The 19,221-nt window shown below is 35.6% G+C and overlaps 1 protein-coding gene across 1 annotated transcript in view; it reads left to right on the top strand.

The window, feature by feature from the left end:
• The window catches only part of LOC149557932 (homeobox protein knotted-1-like 2), a 56,063-nt gene extending 39,370 nt beyond the window's left edge, over nt 1–16,693 (top strand). The window contains exons 4-5 of the mRNA XM_089832391.1: nt 15,160–15,419; nt 16,340–16,693. Of these exons, the coding sequence (XP_089688517.1) occupies nt 15,160–15,419; nt 16,340–16,537 (458 nt within the window). The 3' untranslated portion in view covers nt 16,538–16,693. The remainder of the gene's footprint in view (nt 1–15,159; nt 15,420–16,339) is intronic.
• Nucleotides 16,694–19,221: the final 2,528 nt, after the last annotated feature.

The following is a 19,221-nucleotide window of genomic DNA, read 5'->3' on the forward strand; positions in this document are numbered from 1 at the left end:
GGTATGATCTAGGGAATGGTCACTTGGTTGTTCTTAACCATTTTTTGCAAAATACTTGACCAAGGATTGATTAAATTAGTGATAACTAGATTTTGTTGAGTTTGCAAGTAGTTTTTCTTAGGCTTAGGGATCATGATTGCATTAGTCAACTTTTTTTTGGGACCCACTTGAGCAAGTCGCACTTCTAAAGGTACAAGTACAAGAATTTGAAGTGGAGTCTACAAATTGAACCATTATCATGTTTTGATTATTGGTCGAAGTGCTACAAAATTAAGTAAAATTTGAGTACCTATTCAAAGAGATTCTCCCTCTAGATGATGAATATAGAACATCCCTTTGATGTCATCATTGTCAAAGGCATAGGTAACTTTCATAGATATAGATTGGTACCTCAAAATGAAATTTATTGTTTTCTCATTCAATGTTTTATTACAATGATCAATTTCATCAGTTTTGATCTTATTAACAATGTTTTCTTGAAATTGTTTGAGGAGAGCATCCATCTATTTATCAATTTTTTGTATAGAATAATCTAGAAGAGGATTGTATCATTCCATTGTAGTTCCTTAATACTAATGCTAATACTAGCACCATCCCTTAATTGTTTGTATAGAATACTCTAGAAGAGGATTGTGTCATTCCATTGTATCTCATTAATACCAATGCTAGTACTAGCACCAACATCAATACCGCTATCAATGATAGCTTCATTGTGTGGGGCATTATAAAACACCCTGGGGTAAATTTACCCATTCTAGTGCTAGGAATGACACTACTAGAGTGGGGATCATTTTTACCTATGTGCCTAAACACCAAGCCTAGCGACACTTATCTATAAGCCAGTGGCAATGGATTGATTGTCTTAGGAATTCTGAAAAGTGGAAGATATGTAACTTCCATGAATTTGCTTAATACAATCATCACCTCCATGCCTTTTTTATTCAAGATAAGCATTTCTCTTAGATTACTAATGCTTGAATTGGCCTTAGGGTGGGCATTCTCTTTGCTAATGTCTTCAAAATCCCTTTGGTTCTCTTCCAAAGACTAAATTTGATTGAATATAAGTGTAATATTCATGGTGTATAGCTGGAGGATATTTAGGAGAAAGATTCACCATGTTTGTTTTTTGAGAACTAGATTTAGAGACAAGTGAATTATTGATTCCAAAGATTGGACTAAAGGAATGAGGTCCAAAAGGATCATTAGGATTTACATTCCTCATATTGTGCTTAGGCTAGAAGGACTATACCATTCAATGTGAATGTTTGGTGTTATGGATCTCATTATGATGATTCCCAAAGTGGTCTAGGTTGTAAGTCTCATAGAAGAGCCGCACAACACTCTGACAGCTTCTTGAAAAGAAGTAGAGATGAATTTTTTGATTCACATCGGGTTCACCAAAATATGGATAAGGTATTTTTCCAACCTTGAGGTTGATAGAATCTAGAGGGACAAATGACCCAACGCTACCTCACTTATAGTAGGGATTTGATGAGCTAGGGAGATTAATTAGATTGAACAAAAATGAAGCTGACTATGATTAGATTGAACGAAAATGAAGCTAACTATAATGAGATAATGATAATTACCAAGATGACTTGATCATATGAAATGATTAAAATACTTATAGTATAGAAATTGAAAAACCAATTGGTTGGCTTCTTGAGCTCTCTATTTAGAATGCTTGCACAATTCAAGGACCAGAACAAGATAAAGGACAACAAAATGGTGCATGTATATCTTGTACATATAGGGTAGATATGATCATACCAAAAATGGACAAGATGATATAATAATTAAACAAAAGTATTCTTTCTATATGTGACTAACAAAGATAACAAGTAAATGAAGTCATCACTATCTAAAGATGAGAGATAGGAAAGGATATCTCACAACCTTTTTTTAGATACTCAATATACCACTATGATCTACTTCTTTGACTTGTACACAAAAACATGAGAAAAAAGATGTGGTGGTTTGCTTTAGATGCTTGTTGGTAGACTCTAATTTCGGTGTTTCCACCTCCACAAGAAAAGATAAAGGACAGCAATGTGGCACACATACATCTTGTACATACACAGTAGATAGGACAATAGCAAAAACGTACATGGTGATCCAATAACTAAACAAAATTAATCCAAGTTATATTTGACAAATAGAGATTACAAGTAAACTAATAAGTTAGTATCTAAAGTTGGGAGATAGGAAAGGAGATCTCACAAGAACTTTTTTAGATACTCAATATACCACTTCAATCCATTTCTCAAACTTGCATACACAAACATAAGGAAAAAGGTATGGTTGTTTTTGAGGCTTGCCATAATTAGACTCATTTTGGTGCTTCCACCCCCATGGATGACCAAGACAGCTATGATTGATAATCCAATGAATGATAAATAGTATTGGACAAATAAAGGAAAGATAAATATACTACAATATGCTTATTCAAATCAAAAGGATTGAGTGCAAGGAAAAATATAACTCCCTTTGAAACTAAGGAAGCCAAAGCAAGTTGGGATGAAGGACAGTACTTGTCAATGTGCAACAAAAGTGACCAAAGATATGTAAATACTACCAAAAATAGTGAAAAAGCTATTGAGATCTCAAAAAATAGTTCAAATGTCCAAGAAGGCTAAAAATGGAGGCAAGGATGAAGGACATTAAATGTCAATGTGCAACAAAAGTGACCAAAGATATATGAATACTACCAAAAATGGTGAAGAAGCTATAGAGATCTCGAAAAGAAATTCAAATGTTCAAGAAGGCTAGAACTGGAGGCAATATGGAGGTTTTAAGGAACCCATTGGATTCCCAATGTTTTTGATTAGATAAACAAGTTTTATAGGGACCTTGAAACCCAAGAGTTAAAACATAAACAAGGCTGATAATAAGTGTTAAAAGCCCAGCCAAAAAAGAACAAGTCTAAAGGCTGATAATAAGCACTAGGCCCAACCGAATCCACAAAGGCCAAATAGTTATATTAAAAAACAAAATAGGCAAAAGCCAAGACAAAAAGCCAGACAAAAAGGAACAACTAGAACCAAAGAAAGAATTCCCAATGTTAATGGCCTACCAAAGGAGGCATTACTTTGCTAGGGATAGAATGTATAATGTTGCAATGAAAACCTTCGGTCTACAAATTCATATGAGAGTGAATTGTGTGAATGCCTTTGTTGTGTGCATATGTCCAGAATCAAATTAGTTCAATGGTGATAATTTGGAAAGAAAGTGGTAACTAGGCAATCAAGATTAAGTGGAGGATTAGGTGGATATTTGATTCAGCCAAAGTGGAGGCACTATGTGATGTTGAATTTCGCAAGGTACAATTTATGACCTTACAAGAACCAAAAGAAAATTGCCTTTGTAGAGGATGTGCTCTCCTCGTTCTAAGCCATCTAACCTTAAAATATCTTTCTTTGTTCGCCTAAAAAATTAACCTTTGCTATCATACCCCCACCCCTTTAATTGTGTATCTTGGCAAAAATTTAATGCATAATAAAGGAATAAAGGGGCTTAATCTCATAGGTAAATAGAAAAAAAGAGCATTATGGGTAAAGGGAACTTGATCAAAATTCCCAATGTAAACATCCTAACTTACTCATGCCATCCCTATCTAGCTATAATTTTTTTGATAGGGAATGCATTAAAATTTATAATAAAAGTCAATTTGGTTTTGGAAGGTCTTGCCAAGGTTGCTACGTCAACTAATATTGCTGCCACCCTTGGAAAAATTACCCCTGAAGAAGAAATTGAGGCCCAGTCAGAGGATTCTACCTCCAACAAGAATTCTTGCGAGGACAATGAATAAGCCTTCGAGGAGCCGCCAAACCTAATTCCTCAAGACTCCTTTTCCCCCTCCCCTCCCTATTTGGCACACTCATAAGAAGCCATGGAGCGGTTTAATATTCTCAAAAGTTACAGTGAGGAGATGAATGAGCTATTACAAACGGAGCTAATTTTGAGAATTTAGATACCCTTTAAAATTGCATTGGAGGTGAAAAGAATTGAGAAAGATTAGACAAACTTGAGAAAGCCATCAAACAGCTATTAAGATTTAATAGTAATCTCATGCTTTAAACTATTATTAATATGGGCATTTTGGGGAGTAAAGCTAAGAGAAGGGTGTAGAAATGGTCTAAAGAAATGGAATGAAAGGGTAGAGGACTATAACTTCCATAGCTTGGAGACAACTCTTGAGGAGATGGGCAGGGATTGAGACCATATCTTTTAGAGATTGTTATGTTTTTAATGACATTGTATTTTTTGGTTATTGTTGTTTAGATTTGTTTTCTCTCAACAATGCTTTTACTAGTTTCCCATATGTACTTTGAATAATTCGTTAATCTATCCATGATGGATATTTTACTTGCTTGCCCTCCAAGCCTTTGGTTTTGATGGCTTTTTATTGTCATCTATAAGGGTTGTGGGCCCACCCCCACTTATATCAATAAAAAACATCCTAAATCTGCTAAAAAATAGAAAGTTCCTACATACAAAGCTCCACTTATAACAACTTCCACATTTGACTCAAAAATAGAAACTACCATTAGTAATTGACAATTCTACATGTGTCAACTATCAACTACGACTCGTCAACTCATACAAAGTGCAATGCCTACCTTCTATAAATGAGAACCATGACAGTCATTTCGCATCACATTTGTTTTGAAGAATACTGAAGTTGCCACTCCCACAAATGACAACATTAGAAATACATGTAATTTTATTAAATAAGTGCAAATAAATTTAGGATAAAATAATTAAATAAGCACTGATTAAATGCTAGGACTTGCAAATATGACACTTGATACCAACACATTATGAATGGGAGATTGAAAACATTGTAGTGTTTTGCCCGGTCTAAGTTTGGCAAGAGTTGTTTTTAATTGACGATTTTGGAATAGATATTAACTTTGATGAGAATTATTGTAGGTTTTCTATACAGAATTTTGGACTGGCTAATAAATCTAGGCATGCCACACTCTTATCCACACAATAATGCCAATGTATCCAATGTTTTGTATATTCTAGGTCTTGCATGTATTGTTTTGTTTCTAAAACTATTGGTTGTATCTTGCATCTTAACTTTGATGACAAGAAGGGTTGCAAGTTAGCCAGAGGGAATTTGGTGTGAACTACAGGAATTACGTATGGCACACCCAATGTAGTAGCACCAAAGTAACTAAAATTGAATTGAATATGTTTTGCCACAACAAGTTGGCTAAAGAGAAAAATGTCTGACTTGCTTGATGAGTAAAAAATATGATGGAAGATCTTTCAAAATATGTTGTTGGATTCCAGTTTTGTGAGCATTGTATTAGGAAAGAAAAATAGACTAATATTTGCTTTAGGAAGTACTAGAGCAAGGGAGATTTTTGAGGTGACTCACACATGATGTGTCTAGTCTTGTGGATTGGCATTACATTGAAAAATATTGGTTATAATCCTTTTTTATAGATGATTATTATAAGCATGCTTGATTATATGTTCTTGGCAATAAGTCTAATGGTTTTCATAAGGTTAAAGAGTTTTAAGGGTTTACAAAGAATTGTATCATAGATGAAATAAAAATGCTGAGGTTAAAAGACGGTGGAGGGTATTGCTCTAAATAATTTGAAATGCCATGCAAGTGCACTAGAATTGTTTGATCGAGGACAGCATCCTTCATATTGCAGAAAGCCAATCCAGCTAACAGTTAAAAGAAAACCTTGATGGATCAGGTTATAAAACATGTTGAGTAGTGTTAGTTTGGAACAAAAGTTTTGGGCCTTTCGAAAAAATGTTAGTTACTTACCAAACATGTCTCCCGCTTCTATAGCTGAGGACAAGTCACCATATGGAACCTGAATAGATAAGAAACATGTAGTTATTCATTTGAGAGTCTTGGATGTGAAATATTTTTTCATGTGCCCTGGGGAGAACAATCCAAGTGGGACTTTCAAGTTGAGAAGTGTATTTTCAAAGGGTATGGTGAAATGTAAAAGTCCATAGACTCTGGGATCTAGTAACATTCAATGTTCACTGTTCAACAATATTCAATGGGAATAGAGAGTTTTATCCAGGGAGAAACAGTGAATCAAACCAAAGAGCCAAATGATTCATTTTGGATTAAAACTAGAGTAGAAAGATACTGTTGGAAATAAGCCACGCCTGGACTAGTGAAGGGCTGGCTAACAGAGGCCAGAGCTCAGTTGGCAGATGACTTGAGTAGCAAATGGAAGGTCCTAGGTTCAATTACTAGCTGGTCCAAATGAGAAGCTGCTTAAATAGTGGTATCAGAGCTAGGCTAGGAAACCCAAGCACCAGTAGTGTGGTGTGAGGGGGTTTGTTGGAGATAAGCCTCACCCGGACTGAAGATGGGCGGGCCAAGAGGGGCTAGTAGCTTGGTAGAGCATTTCAGCAGCAAGTCCTAGCTGGTCCAAATGAGCAGCAGCTCAATAGATTTATTTCTAAAAAGAGAAGCTAGAGGGTATGTTAGTTTGGATGGAGTGGAAGAGCACTAGCAAGGATCAGCAGGTGCAATATCATGTCCTATTTTCAATCAATCTAAATTTGTACATATAAGGTTTGTACTTGTGTCTTGTTTTTATTTGCTGTGTGTTTCACCTTCATGAGTAAAGTCCTTTCTTCCAACTCTACTCAACCCTCCTCCCTATTGTAGTTTTAGACTTCTCCATTCAATTATCCCTTTAATTCTTTACTTACTCTTCCTTTAAATATTTGTGAAATTTTTTGGACCTGTCTTTTACTAGCACACACATTGTTCAACCCCTAGACCCTTGACCTGTCGTATGAGTCTTGTGTTATGGTGGACCCTTGATCATTGATATTTCTTCTTTATCTTTATAGTCTCCTCCTAACATTCCTACACATCTTTTGTTGTTTCTTCTAGTTTTTTTTTCTGGTGCCATAACATTAAAAAATGAGACTTCTCTTATCCATAATAATTGTTCGAACTTGGAGTCGTGGATTTACATTGTGGTTCATGACATATATAAAGGGGCGAATGTGTCCAATCAAGGGGCGTCATCTATGTTTAACCCAATTTCTTTTAGAATCCATTTTGAGTACTTATGCTTGAATATAGATATCCTAAGATGAAGACACCAGCAATTTCAGTGGGAGAACTAATACAAAGTTCATATTTGAGCTTCATTGGATGAGGACTTCAGTCACATTGTAATGATCCAGTTTGGCATTGCTGTTAGTTTTAATTGCTGTTGTATTTAATAATATTACCGAACTGTTCAAAAGTAGCACAACCATTATCATGCTAATAAGAAAGAGATCAGTATATAAACTTATTATTTGCTGTTCATTATAATAAGAAGATCAAGTTATTCTTATAGTTTTCTGTTTGAAATGAGATGATATTACTGATGTAAAGACAGTAATTTTAATCTGATTTGTCTAAGATCTTAGTGAATGCTTAAGGCCAATACTGTTATTCAAATGATAATAAAAATTGAGGGTTAAACATAATATCCACATCATTGTTTTTGCCTGGGATATTACAAGAAACTAGTTATTTGATTGATATTTCAATAAGTACTCATTTTGAGAACTATTGAACTCGGCAGCTGACTGCAATCCAACCCCAACCTGTTTCATGTAGATGGTCCTCAATTTATGTCCAACAACAAAGTTCTTTGGTCTTCTGGAGATTGGTTTCTTCCTACATAGCTATACAAAGCTATGTTTTGATCATTTTGTCTCAATTGTAGATGTCTAAGGAACTTGGGAAAACAGAATGGAAAGTATTAGCAACGCTTTTTGAGGCCCATATATGAACTTGCTTAGTTACTAGATTTGTGCCCTCGAGGTCAGATCTGGATCTGGATCCGTGCCTAGATTCATGCTGATCTGGGCAGGATCCTTGTTTTACATAATGGTGTCGTCAACTTGGGGGAAAACAGAATGGAAAGTATCAGCAATACTTTTTGAGGCCCATATATGAACTTGCTTAGTTACCAGATTCGTGCCCTCGAGGTCAGATCTGGATCGCCTAGATTCATGCTGATCTGGGCAGGATCCTTCTTTTACATAATGGTGTTGTCCGGATTCATGGCCCACGAATCCGGATGAGTCCACTGTGTAAAACAAGGATCCTGCCTGGATCAGCATGAATCCAAATCGATAACTAAGTAAACTTGTGCTATCAAGTACCCAAGGTGGCCCTACCTATTCATGGTGTACCCTATTGATGGTTTATTTGAGTAAACTAGATCCACTTTATTCTATTTGTTCAAGTTGTTTTAGACATTTTTCCTTGAAAGTCTTCATTAAGTTCCCTACCAGATCAAATATGTTTTTGTATTTGGTGTCTGAGTAAACTAGTTGTCAACATCACTCATCTCTATTAAGCAATGCATTGAGTATGCATGTGGTACAATTCTTGGTCAATGTCTTTCTCATGAATGAAGGCCTTCAATTGGCCAAACATGCTATCAGTGCATAGAGATTTCTCAAATATGAGCATACTTCAAATCCCAATATCTTATGTCAATGGATATGAAGTTTATAATAGATGTGAGATAACTTTCATTGGACAAAAAAGTTTACTCACTCCACCTAATTCACTGTTTTCATCCTTTTCCTTTGCTTTGTTTTGGATACTCACCTCCTAGTCCACCTATTTCAAGATCATAAGTTCCAAGGGATTTCAACAACTCAGACATATTTTGTACAAGAATGACATTAATGAACTAAGTAGAGTCTCAATTATCTGGAGGAATTCCTTGCTAAGAAAAAGCTGAAAAATGCTAGGGAGGTGTGGATGTGGAAAATTATGTACTGCCCAACTTCCCTTATTTTATTTCAATACATTTTTAATGACATGCACACGACAAAGTTGTTGGGAATGATAAGGTACGGTGATTGCACCATACTTGTACGGTGAAACACGTACATGTGATTCCATCGTACGGTGAAGGGTCACCGAAATGTTTTAGAGTGACAAGCATCTACATGACCGAAACATTTCAGAGTGACAAGCATCTATGTGACCGAAACATTTTAGAGTGACAAGCATTCGAGTGACCAAAGGTGTTTGAGTGACCATCATTGAAGGCATCCATGTGATCGAAGTTGTCGAAGTGACCGAAGGTGTTCGAGTGACTGTCACAGAAAGCATCTATGTGACCAAAGGTGTTTGAGTGACTAGAGGCGTCTAATACCTGAATGAGTAACCATTGGATGAGTACCAAGGCTGCTAGTAACCATTTTGTTCTTGACGGTTAATGCACCAAATTTCATAACAAATTGCAGAGTGTATAAATGTTTGCAGGATTCGTTGGGACAGTTAATGCACCAAATTTCATAACAAATTGCAGAGTGTATAAATGTTTGCGGGATTCGTTGGGCTGAAGTGGCAGCAGCTATGAAAGTCAAGTTGATTGTAAAGGAAATTTGAGCCTGCGAGCCTTTCCAGAAACCAAAGTTTGTTGTATGTAAATTGTTTATTGTAATACAAAGTTTCTTGGGGGTTTTTGGGTGGTGAATTTTTCCCGGAAGGGTTTCTTACGTTAAATCTTTTTTTGTGTTTATCTTGTGCGTATTTGCTTTTCAATGTTCTTGTTTTTCTTGTGCATCTCAACATTCCAAATTAGATTTACAATCTTTTTATTTCTCCTATAAATTGGCATCTGGAAGGTGTTTTCCACAAGTAGCTTTCCTGACAAGTGGTATCATGGTCTGGATTATCCTTATCATGTAGGGTTGTTTTCTATGTCAATTTAGTTCCAGTGGGAGTTTGGAAAGTGTTTATCTAGTAATTGAGTTGTGGAAATTGTTAATCTAGTACAAGGAGAATGGAGATTGAAAAGTTCAATGGCACAAACTTTGAGTTGTGGAAACTTAAAGTTGAAGATATATTGGTTGATCTTGATCTGTGGGTTGTTGTGTCTAGTAACAAGCCTTCGGGCATGAAGCAAGAAGATTGGGTTTTAACAGATTGAAAGGCCAAAGGACTGATAAGGCTATGTCTTGTAGATTCTGTTCTCTTGAATGTTCATGAGGAGAAAACAACACATTCTTTGTGGAAGAAGCTGGGAGATATTTATCAGGGAAAATCCTTGGTAAACAAGCTCTTCTTGAGAAAGAAGTTGTACTCTTTGAAGATGGACGAAGGAATGACTATGGCAGATCATTTAAATGCATTCAATATGGTGATTGCACAACTGACATTTGTTGCTGTATCTGTTAGTGAAGAAAAGTGTTGCATATTATTGTTATGCTCGTTGCCTGATTCATGGGATCATCTTGTGATGGCCATTGGAAGTACTACAACCCAATTAAAAATGGATGAAGTGGTTCCTACACTTTTGTTAGAGGAGATGCAGAGGAAATCTTTTGAGGTGGCTAAGGAGGCTCTTATCGTCCAAGGTAGAGTGAAGGATGGAAGCAAGAAGGACATGAAGCTGGAATGTCCTGGAAAGAAGTCCAAAGCGAAGTGTTGGAACTGCGCATAGGTTGGTCATATCCGAAAGGATTGCAAAGAGAAGAATAAGAAAATGGAGAGTTCTTCTAATTTTGAGTCTTCTCAGAGTGATGATGAAGATTCAAGTAGTGCTGCTTTGGCTAATCAGTCATCTGATGATGACTAGTTAGAGTAATTCAATCTTTGTGTGGAAGATGTTTGTCACGATGCCATGTGTGACTCGGCACCATCATATAGTGAGAGTTGTTGGCAGTAACGTAGATATCATGTGCAACTCAACACCACAGTTTAGTGAGAGTTGTTGGCAATAAAAAAGTAATTGATATTGATTGGTATTTTAGATGTTGAAGGCGCGAGATTCTCATGTTGGAGAAGGATCTTTTCTCATTTGCTGAAGTACTGTTCGGAGATGTTAATCTTCATGTAACTGAAGATGTTGACATCTTGAGGGCTCAATGGAGTCTTTGATAAGGGCGTGGTTTATGTTTTCATTTAACATGTTCTGATATGTTTAAATGGAGCATGTAATCCCTTTGGTTGAGATTATTTAGATCATGTTGTCATGTTTATGTTCCTAAGACCATGGTTGGAATTTTGACATGTTGATCTTGGTTTAGTTTATTTGTTTTGAGTACATTGATCATTTGTTGGATACTTCGTGATATTATAATGTTGAATTCGGAGTTGGCACGGATTGATCAATTGCAAGTGCTCATGGAAACTTAGAGATGGAGATGATGGTGTTATCTCTTGTGATTAGAGATGTGTTTGTTGGAATAGTTGAAGGTTTCAGTAGGAGGACTGTGCGGTTTATGGTCATGTGAAGTATCTCTGTGGATATCAGTACGTACTTGTCAAGTGGGAGATTTTTGGGAATGACAAGTCTGTATGGTGGTTGTTCACCGTACGGTGAAACACTGTACTTGTGATTCCACCGTATGGTGAAGGGTCAATCTGAGTGACCGAAGGTGTTCGAGTGATCGAAGGTGTCCAAGTGACCAAAGGTGTCCAAGTGACTGTCACTAAAGGCATTTGTGTAACCAAAGGTGTCCGAGTGACTGGAGGCGTTTGATACCTGAATGAGTAATTGTTGGATGGATGAGTACCAAGGCCAGTAACCGTTTTGTTCTTGATAGTTAATGCACCAGATTTGATAACGAATTGTAGAGTGTATAAATGTCTACGGGATTCGTTGGGCTGAAGTGGCGGTGGCTATGAAAGTCAAGTTGATTGTAAAGGCAATCTGAGCTTGTCTAGAAACCAGAGTTTGTTGTATGTAAATTGTTTATTGTAATACAAAGTTTCTTGGGGGTTTTTGGGTAGTGGGTTTTTCTTGAAAGGGTTTCCCATGTTAAATGTTGTCTATGTTTATCTTGTGTGTATTTGTTTTTCAATGTTCTTGTTTTTCCTGTGCATCTCAATGTTCTAAAGTATCTTTACTATCTTTTCTATTTCCCTTGTAAATTGGCATTTGGAAGGCCTTTTCCACAAGTAGCTTTCCTAACAAGAGTCTTATAAATTTGCATTTAGGTGGACATTCTCGATTCTCCTACTTCAATGCAAGCATATGCTGCATTTTTAATCACTTGCACCACGTTGCAATAAGCAACCTATTGAATTACATCTCTTAGGGTTCAATTAAAACTTTGTATTTTTTTTCCAAGTAGTTAATCTTGACCTATTCTTGTATGAAATACTACTATTGATGATTGGGTGATTGCCTAAGATCCATCCACTTATCCATGATGATATTGTAGCCATGAAAGACTCGTGACTTTTAATCCTTCATCAACAAATTGACATTGGAATGAATTTTGTTCGCAATGATTGTGCATATTTTAGTCTCCCTAGGAAGCATGTAAGTCTTTGCTTTGGCTACCTTAGCTCTAGCCTCTTACAAATAATGAGATTGAGCAATATGAATTGGAAAAGAATAAATCTTTGAGGTCATTGTTTTCTCTTCTTGAATTTGTGCATCGAACATGTCCATAATTGGATAAAGAACTAGATCTATAACCTTTCTTTTCCCCACGCTCCACTTTGTAAGAAGTGTGCATCTTCTAACATGTTTGGGTATTGGAGATGAAGTGGAGAAAGGTCCCTCAAAGATTGTGATAATTTCAGCCCTATGATCAACTTGGAGCTCTGCAGCTCCTTCCAACCTAAAGCACAGATATTGGAACATAATGCTGCCAAAACATACATGTAGAGTTGTATTCCTGAATCCCAAGTGTTTTTTGCAATTATTTTAGGTCCACCAAGGAGGTTATGAATTGCCCCATGATATGGATAGAGGATGATATCTAACAAAAACCTTCTCGACAATTTTTTTAACAATATGCAGATTTGCACGAGTGAGGAGGTGAGGTTATTTTCGTTCTCTATGAATAACCCAACAAAGACATGGAAATTCAAAGCCCTTCAAAAACTGAATCATGGTATCAATAGTAAACATTTTTTTATAAGCAATTGTACGTTTCCTAGAATATTAGAGTTATTTATAAAGATGTGTTGCTGTGATGATTATGGGGCAAGAACATTAAATCTCAAAGCCCTGTCATCTCCATTTTATGCTATTCGTGCAATTCTTTTTTCTGAGTGCAATTTAGCGAACATCTGGAGCCATGTGAATCCCAATAGTAACTCAGTGGTCTCAATTTTGTGCAACACAACCTGCATCGTTATAACAAAATATGTGGAGGGAGAGGAGAATTATGAAGCAATTTACAGTGACTTTGATCCATATAATCTGAATTGGTCAAGGAGTTGAACCTCATGTTGTCCATTGATGCGTATGGAAATGGGCAGTGGAAGCGAAATTGTAGGCTCAAGTGGAATCAAAAGGTTTTGTGCGAGTGGAAATGGATGCAGAAGAATAATGAGGTGCTTCATTGGAAGATGATTGTAACCTTCTCGTGTTTAGACTTTTCACGAGGAATCCTTATCATCTAGAGTCTAGATCAATGGTGCTAGTTGCTACTATTGAGGAACTTTAATAATCATTCCATATACGACACTGTGATGTGCAGTGTACTTTCTTTTTTATCTAAAACTAATAGAACAACTACCGGTAAGCTCTAAAAGTGAAATATTTAATTTGTTAGTTTAATTACAAATTTATACACGTTTTAGTGTACCAGGGATATACTAGACTGTTAAGCTAATCATGTTACAGTTTGAAAACCCGATTTGCCCATTGTATACTTTAAGGACATCGTGTAGAGTGTGCAAGTTATTAGAACTTCCTCTCAGATCGATTCGAGTAGATGGTCTTAAAAAAATTTGCAATGATGGTTAATTATACCAGCAGCCAAAGATATGAGGAAACCCACCTGTAACGAAACGCTTTAATTGGCTGGAAGACAAAACCATACGATTTCTTTTTCATCTTCATGTAAATTATTTTGAGTTAGCTTATTTTTGGATTCAGTTGTTCTTGTATACGTGATAGTGCTTGTGTTAGCATGCAAGATATGGCACTTCTTTCATCAAATGGATAGCCGGTGGTATTTGGCCAGCACGAAAAACAAATTAAATACAGACATGCCTACTGTTTTTTTCAATTTGAGTATTTTAATATTGGACACAATTTTCTGCTTCAAGATAATGATTCCAGAAATATAACTAGCGCTATTATATTGTAGATTAAAGACTTGAAGCTTTCATAGTTGGTAATTTATCTGGATATTTCTGGATTAGATAATGTGATTATTTCTTTTCATCCATGTTTTCTAACATACTCTATGATTTAGATAACCCATCCAAAGTATGAGTTTCACCTCCAACGAAAAACATGCACTTGTCATGCATTTTTAAAAGCATTCAGCACTTCCACAACAGTTGACATTGTTTACGTCACTGTTTGTCAGTCATTGATTATTTTATCAAGGAGGGACTTGGTCTTTTTTTTTTTGAACTCTCCTTGGTAAGATTTAGATTTTGATGGCTGAATTGATGCTGGCTGTTGAGAGAGATTTTTTTTTTTGTTCTTTTTCCTTTTATTAGTTGCATGTTACAGCTTTTGCAAGGGTCTAGGAGCTTTATAAATACAGAGTCTTATTGCTGTTTGAAAGAGAGTCTGCAACATTTAACCTATTTTTAAGTTGAACAAATAAAATCTGCGTGTTTGTGTTAAGGTATTTCTGCAGCCATGATCCATCATTTCACTTTCATGAGATTCTGACATGACACTAAAATAAAAGTAAGTCTCTGCTCTTTGTTCAGGTATATAGAGGCATTTGATACCTGAGTTGTTTACATATGTTTTCTTGCAACCCATATATATTTTTTATTAATATCAAGTTACAATATACCCAAACTCTTCTTCAGAAACAAAAGTTGGAAAAGTGCCTCCAATAATAGGGGTTGAATTTACCATAACCTACTTGCTTACGGTCACTAGGATTTAGTTCAGTTAATGTGTAGATCGTAATTGAGGTGATGAAATTCACTCGTGAAAGTATGAAGTGGTGGTGGCACTAATGTAAGGGAAAAAGGGATAACTAAATTTTCTTTACCTGGTATTAGTGATCTTCCAGGTATTATGTGGATAGCCATTTTCTTGGGTCTTTTCTGTTGAAGCTGATAAACCATCTGTAACATCGTGTTTCTCATGCTCCCATATAATGCAAAATTGTGTTTCTTATATTTCCATATAATGTAAAATTGTGCTTCTCTTATTCCCATATAAATTTTCATTCTTATTTCCATTTTTATCACAGCCGAGAGTGATGACAAAACTGAGGGAGGTGGATCATCTGATGAGGAAGATTGCAGCACCGCTGAACAGGAGTGCCAGGAAGTGGATCAGAATTCACAAGACAGAGAATTGAAGGATCGCCTGCTTCGTAAATACAGTGGATACCTTAGCAATCTTAAACTGGAATTTATGAAGAAGAAAAAGAAGGGAAAGCTACCAAAGGAAGCACGGCAAAAACTACTTGATTGGTGGGATCTGCACAACAAGTGGCCATATCCTACGGTAACCTATTCTTACTTCTCGCACTACAAATTATGCATAAAAGTTTTATAATCAATCAGTCAGCCTCAGGATGTGTTGGGAAGATCCTACCTGCATAGGATAGCCTAGTAATAAGCACATGGCTTTATGGTTTCTGGAATATAATTGCTAACAAATGATAAAGAGTTTTTAGAATAAGCTTCTGGATTTGATTGTGTAACAATTTTTGAACATCAATGTTTCTGATCACATTCAGTGATCTATCAGCAAGATGCAATAAAATGCAAGAACAACAATGGTTTGGGTAGTGTGATTCGAAACATTGATGTTCAATTAAAATTGCTACACAATCAAATCAAGAAGCTTATACTGAAAATTCTTATGGATTTTGGAAATCTTAGATTTAAGGGAAGCCATGTAGAATTTCATAGACTAGCTTTTGGATTTGATTGTGTTAAATTCAAGAGCTAACGAAGTGCTAATGATTGATACAAAGACTCCCTGAGTAGCTGATTGATTGTTAATTTTTGTCAATGTATCTGTTCAGTCACTCACATCTTCATGATGGATCTCATGTCCTCATGATGAATCACTAAGTGTGATGGGAAACAATGATGACAAAAATTAACACAATCAAATTCAGAAGCTACTCAGTGAATTCAAATGGATTGTAGAAATCTGGTGAGATTGATTTACAAGTTGACAATGTGGGCCATAAATTGTGTTAAACCAGCGATATTATTCTGCCATTCTCACAGAAAATGATAATTGTTTGTTGTGGGTTCAAGCTCACAATTTTTGTCACTGCAAAAAGTTGAATCGTTCGTTACCAAGTGGAGTGAAGATATTTATTCTGGTTAGGAGTTTCCTTTTTCTTTCTTAGATAGTATATGTATAAGAATGGTAGTGTGGAATATGTGATATTTTGATTGTAACTGCAGGAGACTGAAAAGGCAGCTTTGGCCGAGTGTACTGGGTTGGATCAGAAACAAATAAACAACTGGTTTATAAACCAAAGAAAACGTCATTGGAAACCACCTGAAGATACGCCATATGTGTTAATGGATGCTCATGGTTCTGCTTTGTACATGGAAAGACATCTCATGACTGATGCCTCTGCCTTTCATTTTGACTGTTAACGTTGCTTCAATTCACGTTGTTTTCAGCAGTTGGTGTATGGCTTTAACTTTTATTGCCTTTCAATCAGAACACCAACGGTGTTCCAAGAACAAAGAAAATTGAAGGGCACTATTTATGATACTCTTATATTACTAATTTCATTTTTATTATATGTATATTGTTGTTTATGTATTGTTTCTTGAATTTATTTTCATGCAGATTCATTTTAATGGTCTGTGGACGTAAATTTTTTTTGGAGTTAACTTTGTCAAGTATTTCAAACGGCCTTTCATAATGTTCTGCCATGAATTGGTAAGCTGTGTTTTTTGAGTTAAAATATCCAACTTAGAAAAGCTGCAAAGCAGTTGAACGTTAATTAGGGTTACTTTACGTCAACTTCATCCATCTTGGAGCAATAAAAAATCTGAGACATCGACACGTTAAAATATACACGATAATGGAGGAGTGTAATCGAAACTGTTAATTTTAGCGTGCACAGTTATTATTTATACGAGATAGTCACAAGCACTTCGACTAGATGATTAATAAAAAGAATCCGTGGGTAAGATGTTGATCTGAGCTATTAAAATATGTATTGCAACTAAATAGATAATTGTCTCCACTCTCAAACTTTGAGGAGTTTAAAAAGAAAGATTAGGACTTTTAATACTATTAAAAATATCAAATATTATTTAATACTTAAGAGTATGACTTTTAAATTGTCGTGGCCGTTCGGGTGGGATTTAAGAGGAATATTGTTGAAAAGCAGTAGGTTATATATATATATATAAGCGATAGTTTGTTTAAAATGTAAATAAGCGATGCCAAAGAAAATTTAGAATACGAAATTGTAATAGATCATAATATTTGAACTGAAGTTTAAAATTACATAATCTTGGATGCTATGAATGATGAAATTTGAATTGGGGTGTTTATAAAATGCGTGAAGTCAGTTTTTTGTTGCATGTGAGTTTTGTTGGGTGTGGTCTAATTTGAATATAAGACTAGAAGGGAGAAGAGAAATTTGGGTGTTAAAAGAGTCTATTTTGACTACAATGCAAAACAAAGTCCTGTCACATTTTGTGCTCAATTTATTCGATCTCTATAATATGGACTCAACTTTCATTAATCAGACTTGTCAAGGATTTATGCATCCAATTATCTTTAATCTAAAATTTGGATCTTTATTTTATTAAATCAAGTTTAAGTAATAGGAAATTGAAAGTCTTATATGTCATGTCAATGAACTCTTTACCGTCAATGGTAATACCGAACAAGTTGTTTGTGTTTTAACTTTTTGTCAGCATGGAGTAAGTGATGTTATGAGATCTTATGATCACATTGTCTTTCAAATGTGTGGTTGGTTGATGGATTTTAGTGTGTGGTTTTATTGATAGGGTGTTGTCATTAATAAGAAACTAATGTATTGATTGGAAATCACTTTGTGTGATAGGTGTTCTAAGAGTTTTTATCTACATTATAAACAAATCAAACAATTTGTAGACCCTTATAAGGTCACATCATGCTAAAAAGAAGAAAGTTGTTGGAATTGCATACATACGGGTATCTTTGAAGCAATTGGTGGTTTATTTATGTCCAACAAAACATATTAAATAATTGAAAATCTTTTTTAATGTCAAGATTATTTTCTCAAACTAGGTGTAGTACCCTATTTAGTACTATGTTAGCCAGAAGTAATGTTCTATCTATTTCACTTACACATTTCATCTTTCAGATTTCATTTTGCATTTCCAAGCTTTCACCTTTGAGTTTATAGGCTTTCTAGTAGGTCCTAACAGTGGTATTAAAGGGTTGTTCTGAAATTTATTGCTCATTTTGATGCCCTAACCTTGTTTGTTTTGTAGGGGCCTATCTACTTGCTTTCTTCGCTAAGGACATATTTCCAAAGAAAGGCTACTAACATTTGTTTTAGGGTTGTCCAAGCAAGAATATGTGTGTGTGTCTTTATTTCATTTCAAGTGTTTGCATCTTTTAGTTTCTTTCATTTTCATAGGCAAATTAAAACCCATAAGTAAGGTTCCTTTGTTGATAAGAGAGTATGCTCTTCACCTTCTTGGTGAATAAGAAATCTTGACTCATCATTGGTTTAAGAAAGTGGGTGGCATATTTCACTATTTAGTGGTCTTAATTAATTTGCTTAGCGTGTTTGAGGAAGCATTGGGGGATATGAGAGTATGCTCTTCACTTTCTTGGTGAATCAAAAATCTTGACCTCCTTTGTGTGGATCCATCTTTTTCAATCTTCAAGTAAGATTTTACCTTTAGAGGGCTTGCTATTGGCGAAAAGATACCAATAAGAATGACCCAAAGTGGGAACAAGCAAAACCCAACCAATCCAACTCATTATAACCAAAACTTCTTGACAAAGGTAAAAGCGTTGGAGGGCATAACACTTGACTTCACTTGGTGAGATCACTTATGGGATTGTGACCATGAGGAAATCACTAGGTGGGTATGTTGAAGGTACTCTTGTGGAAGTAAGGCATCCATTTCATTTTGGGTGCAAGAGGGGTGTTATGAGTGGAACCCTTACTAGAGACCTTAGGATTTCGAGGCCACCCTATTTTTCCTCTCAATATCTAGGTGCAAGGATCAATCCTAGTGGACTTCCAAGATCATCTCAAGATTTGACTCACCATATGTGTTCCTTTAGATGTTGGTAACCCATCTATGATAGCCAATAT

This window comes from Cupressus sempervirens, chromosome 5, assembly GCF_028749045.1.
Source record: "Cupressus sempervirens isolate cs-2001-9-10 chromosome 5, ASM2874904v1, whole genome shotgun sequence".
Taxonomy (NCBI): Eukaryota; Viridiplantae; Streptophyta; class Pinopsida; order Cupressales; family Cupressaceae; genus Cupressus; species Cupressus sempervirens.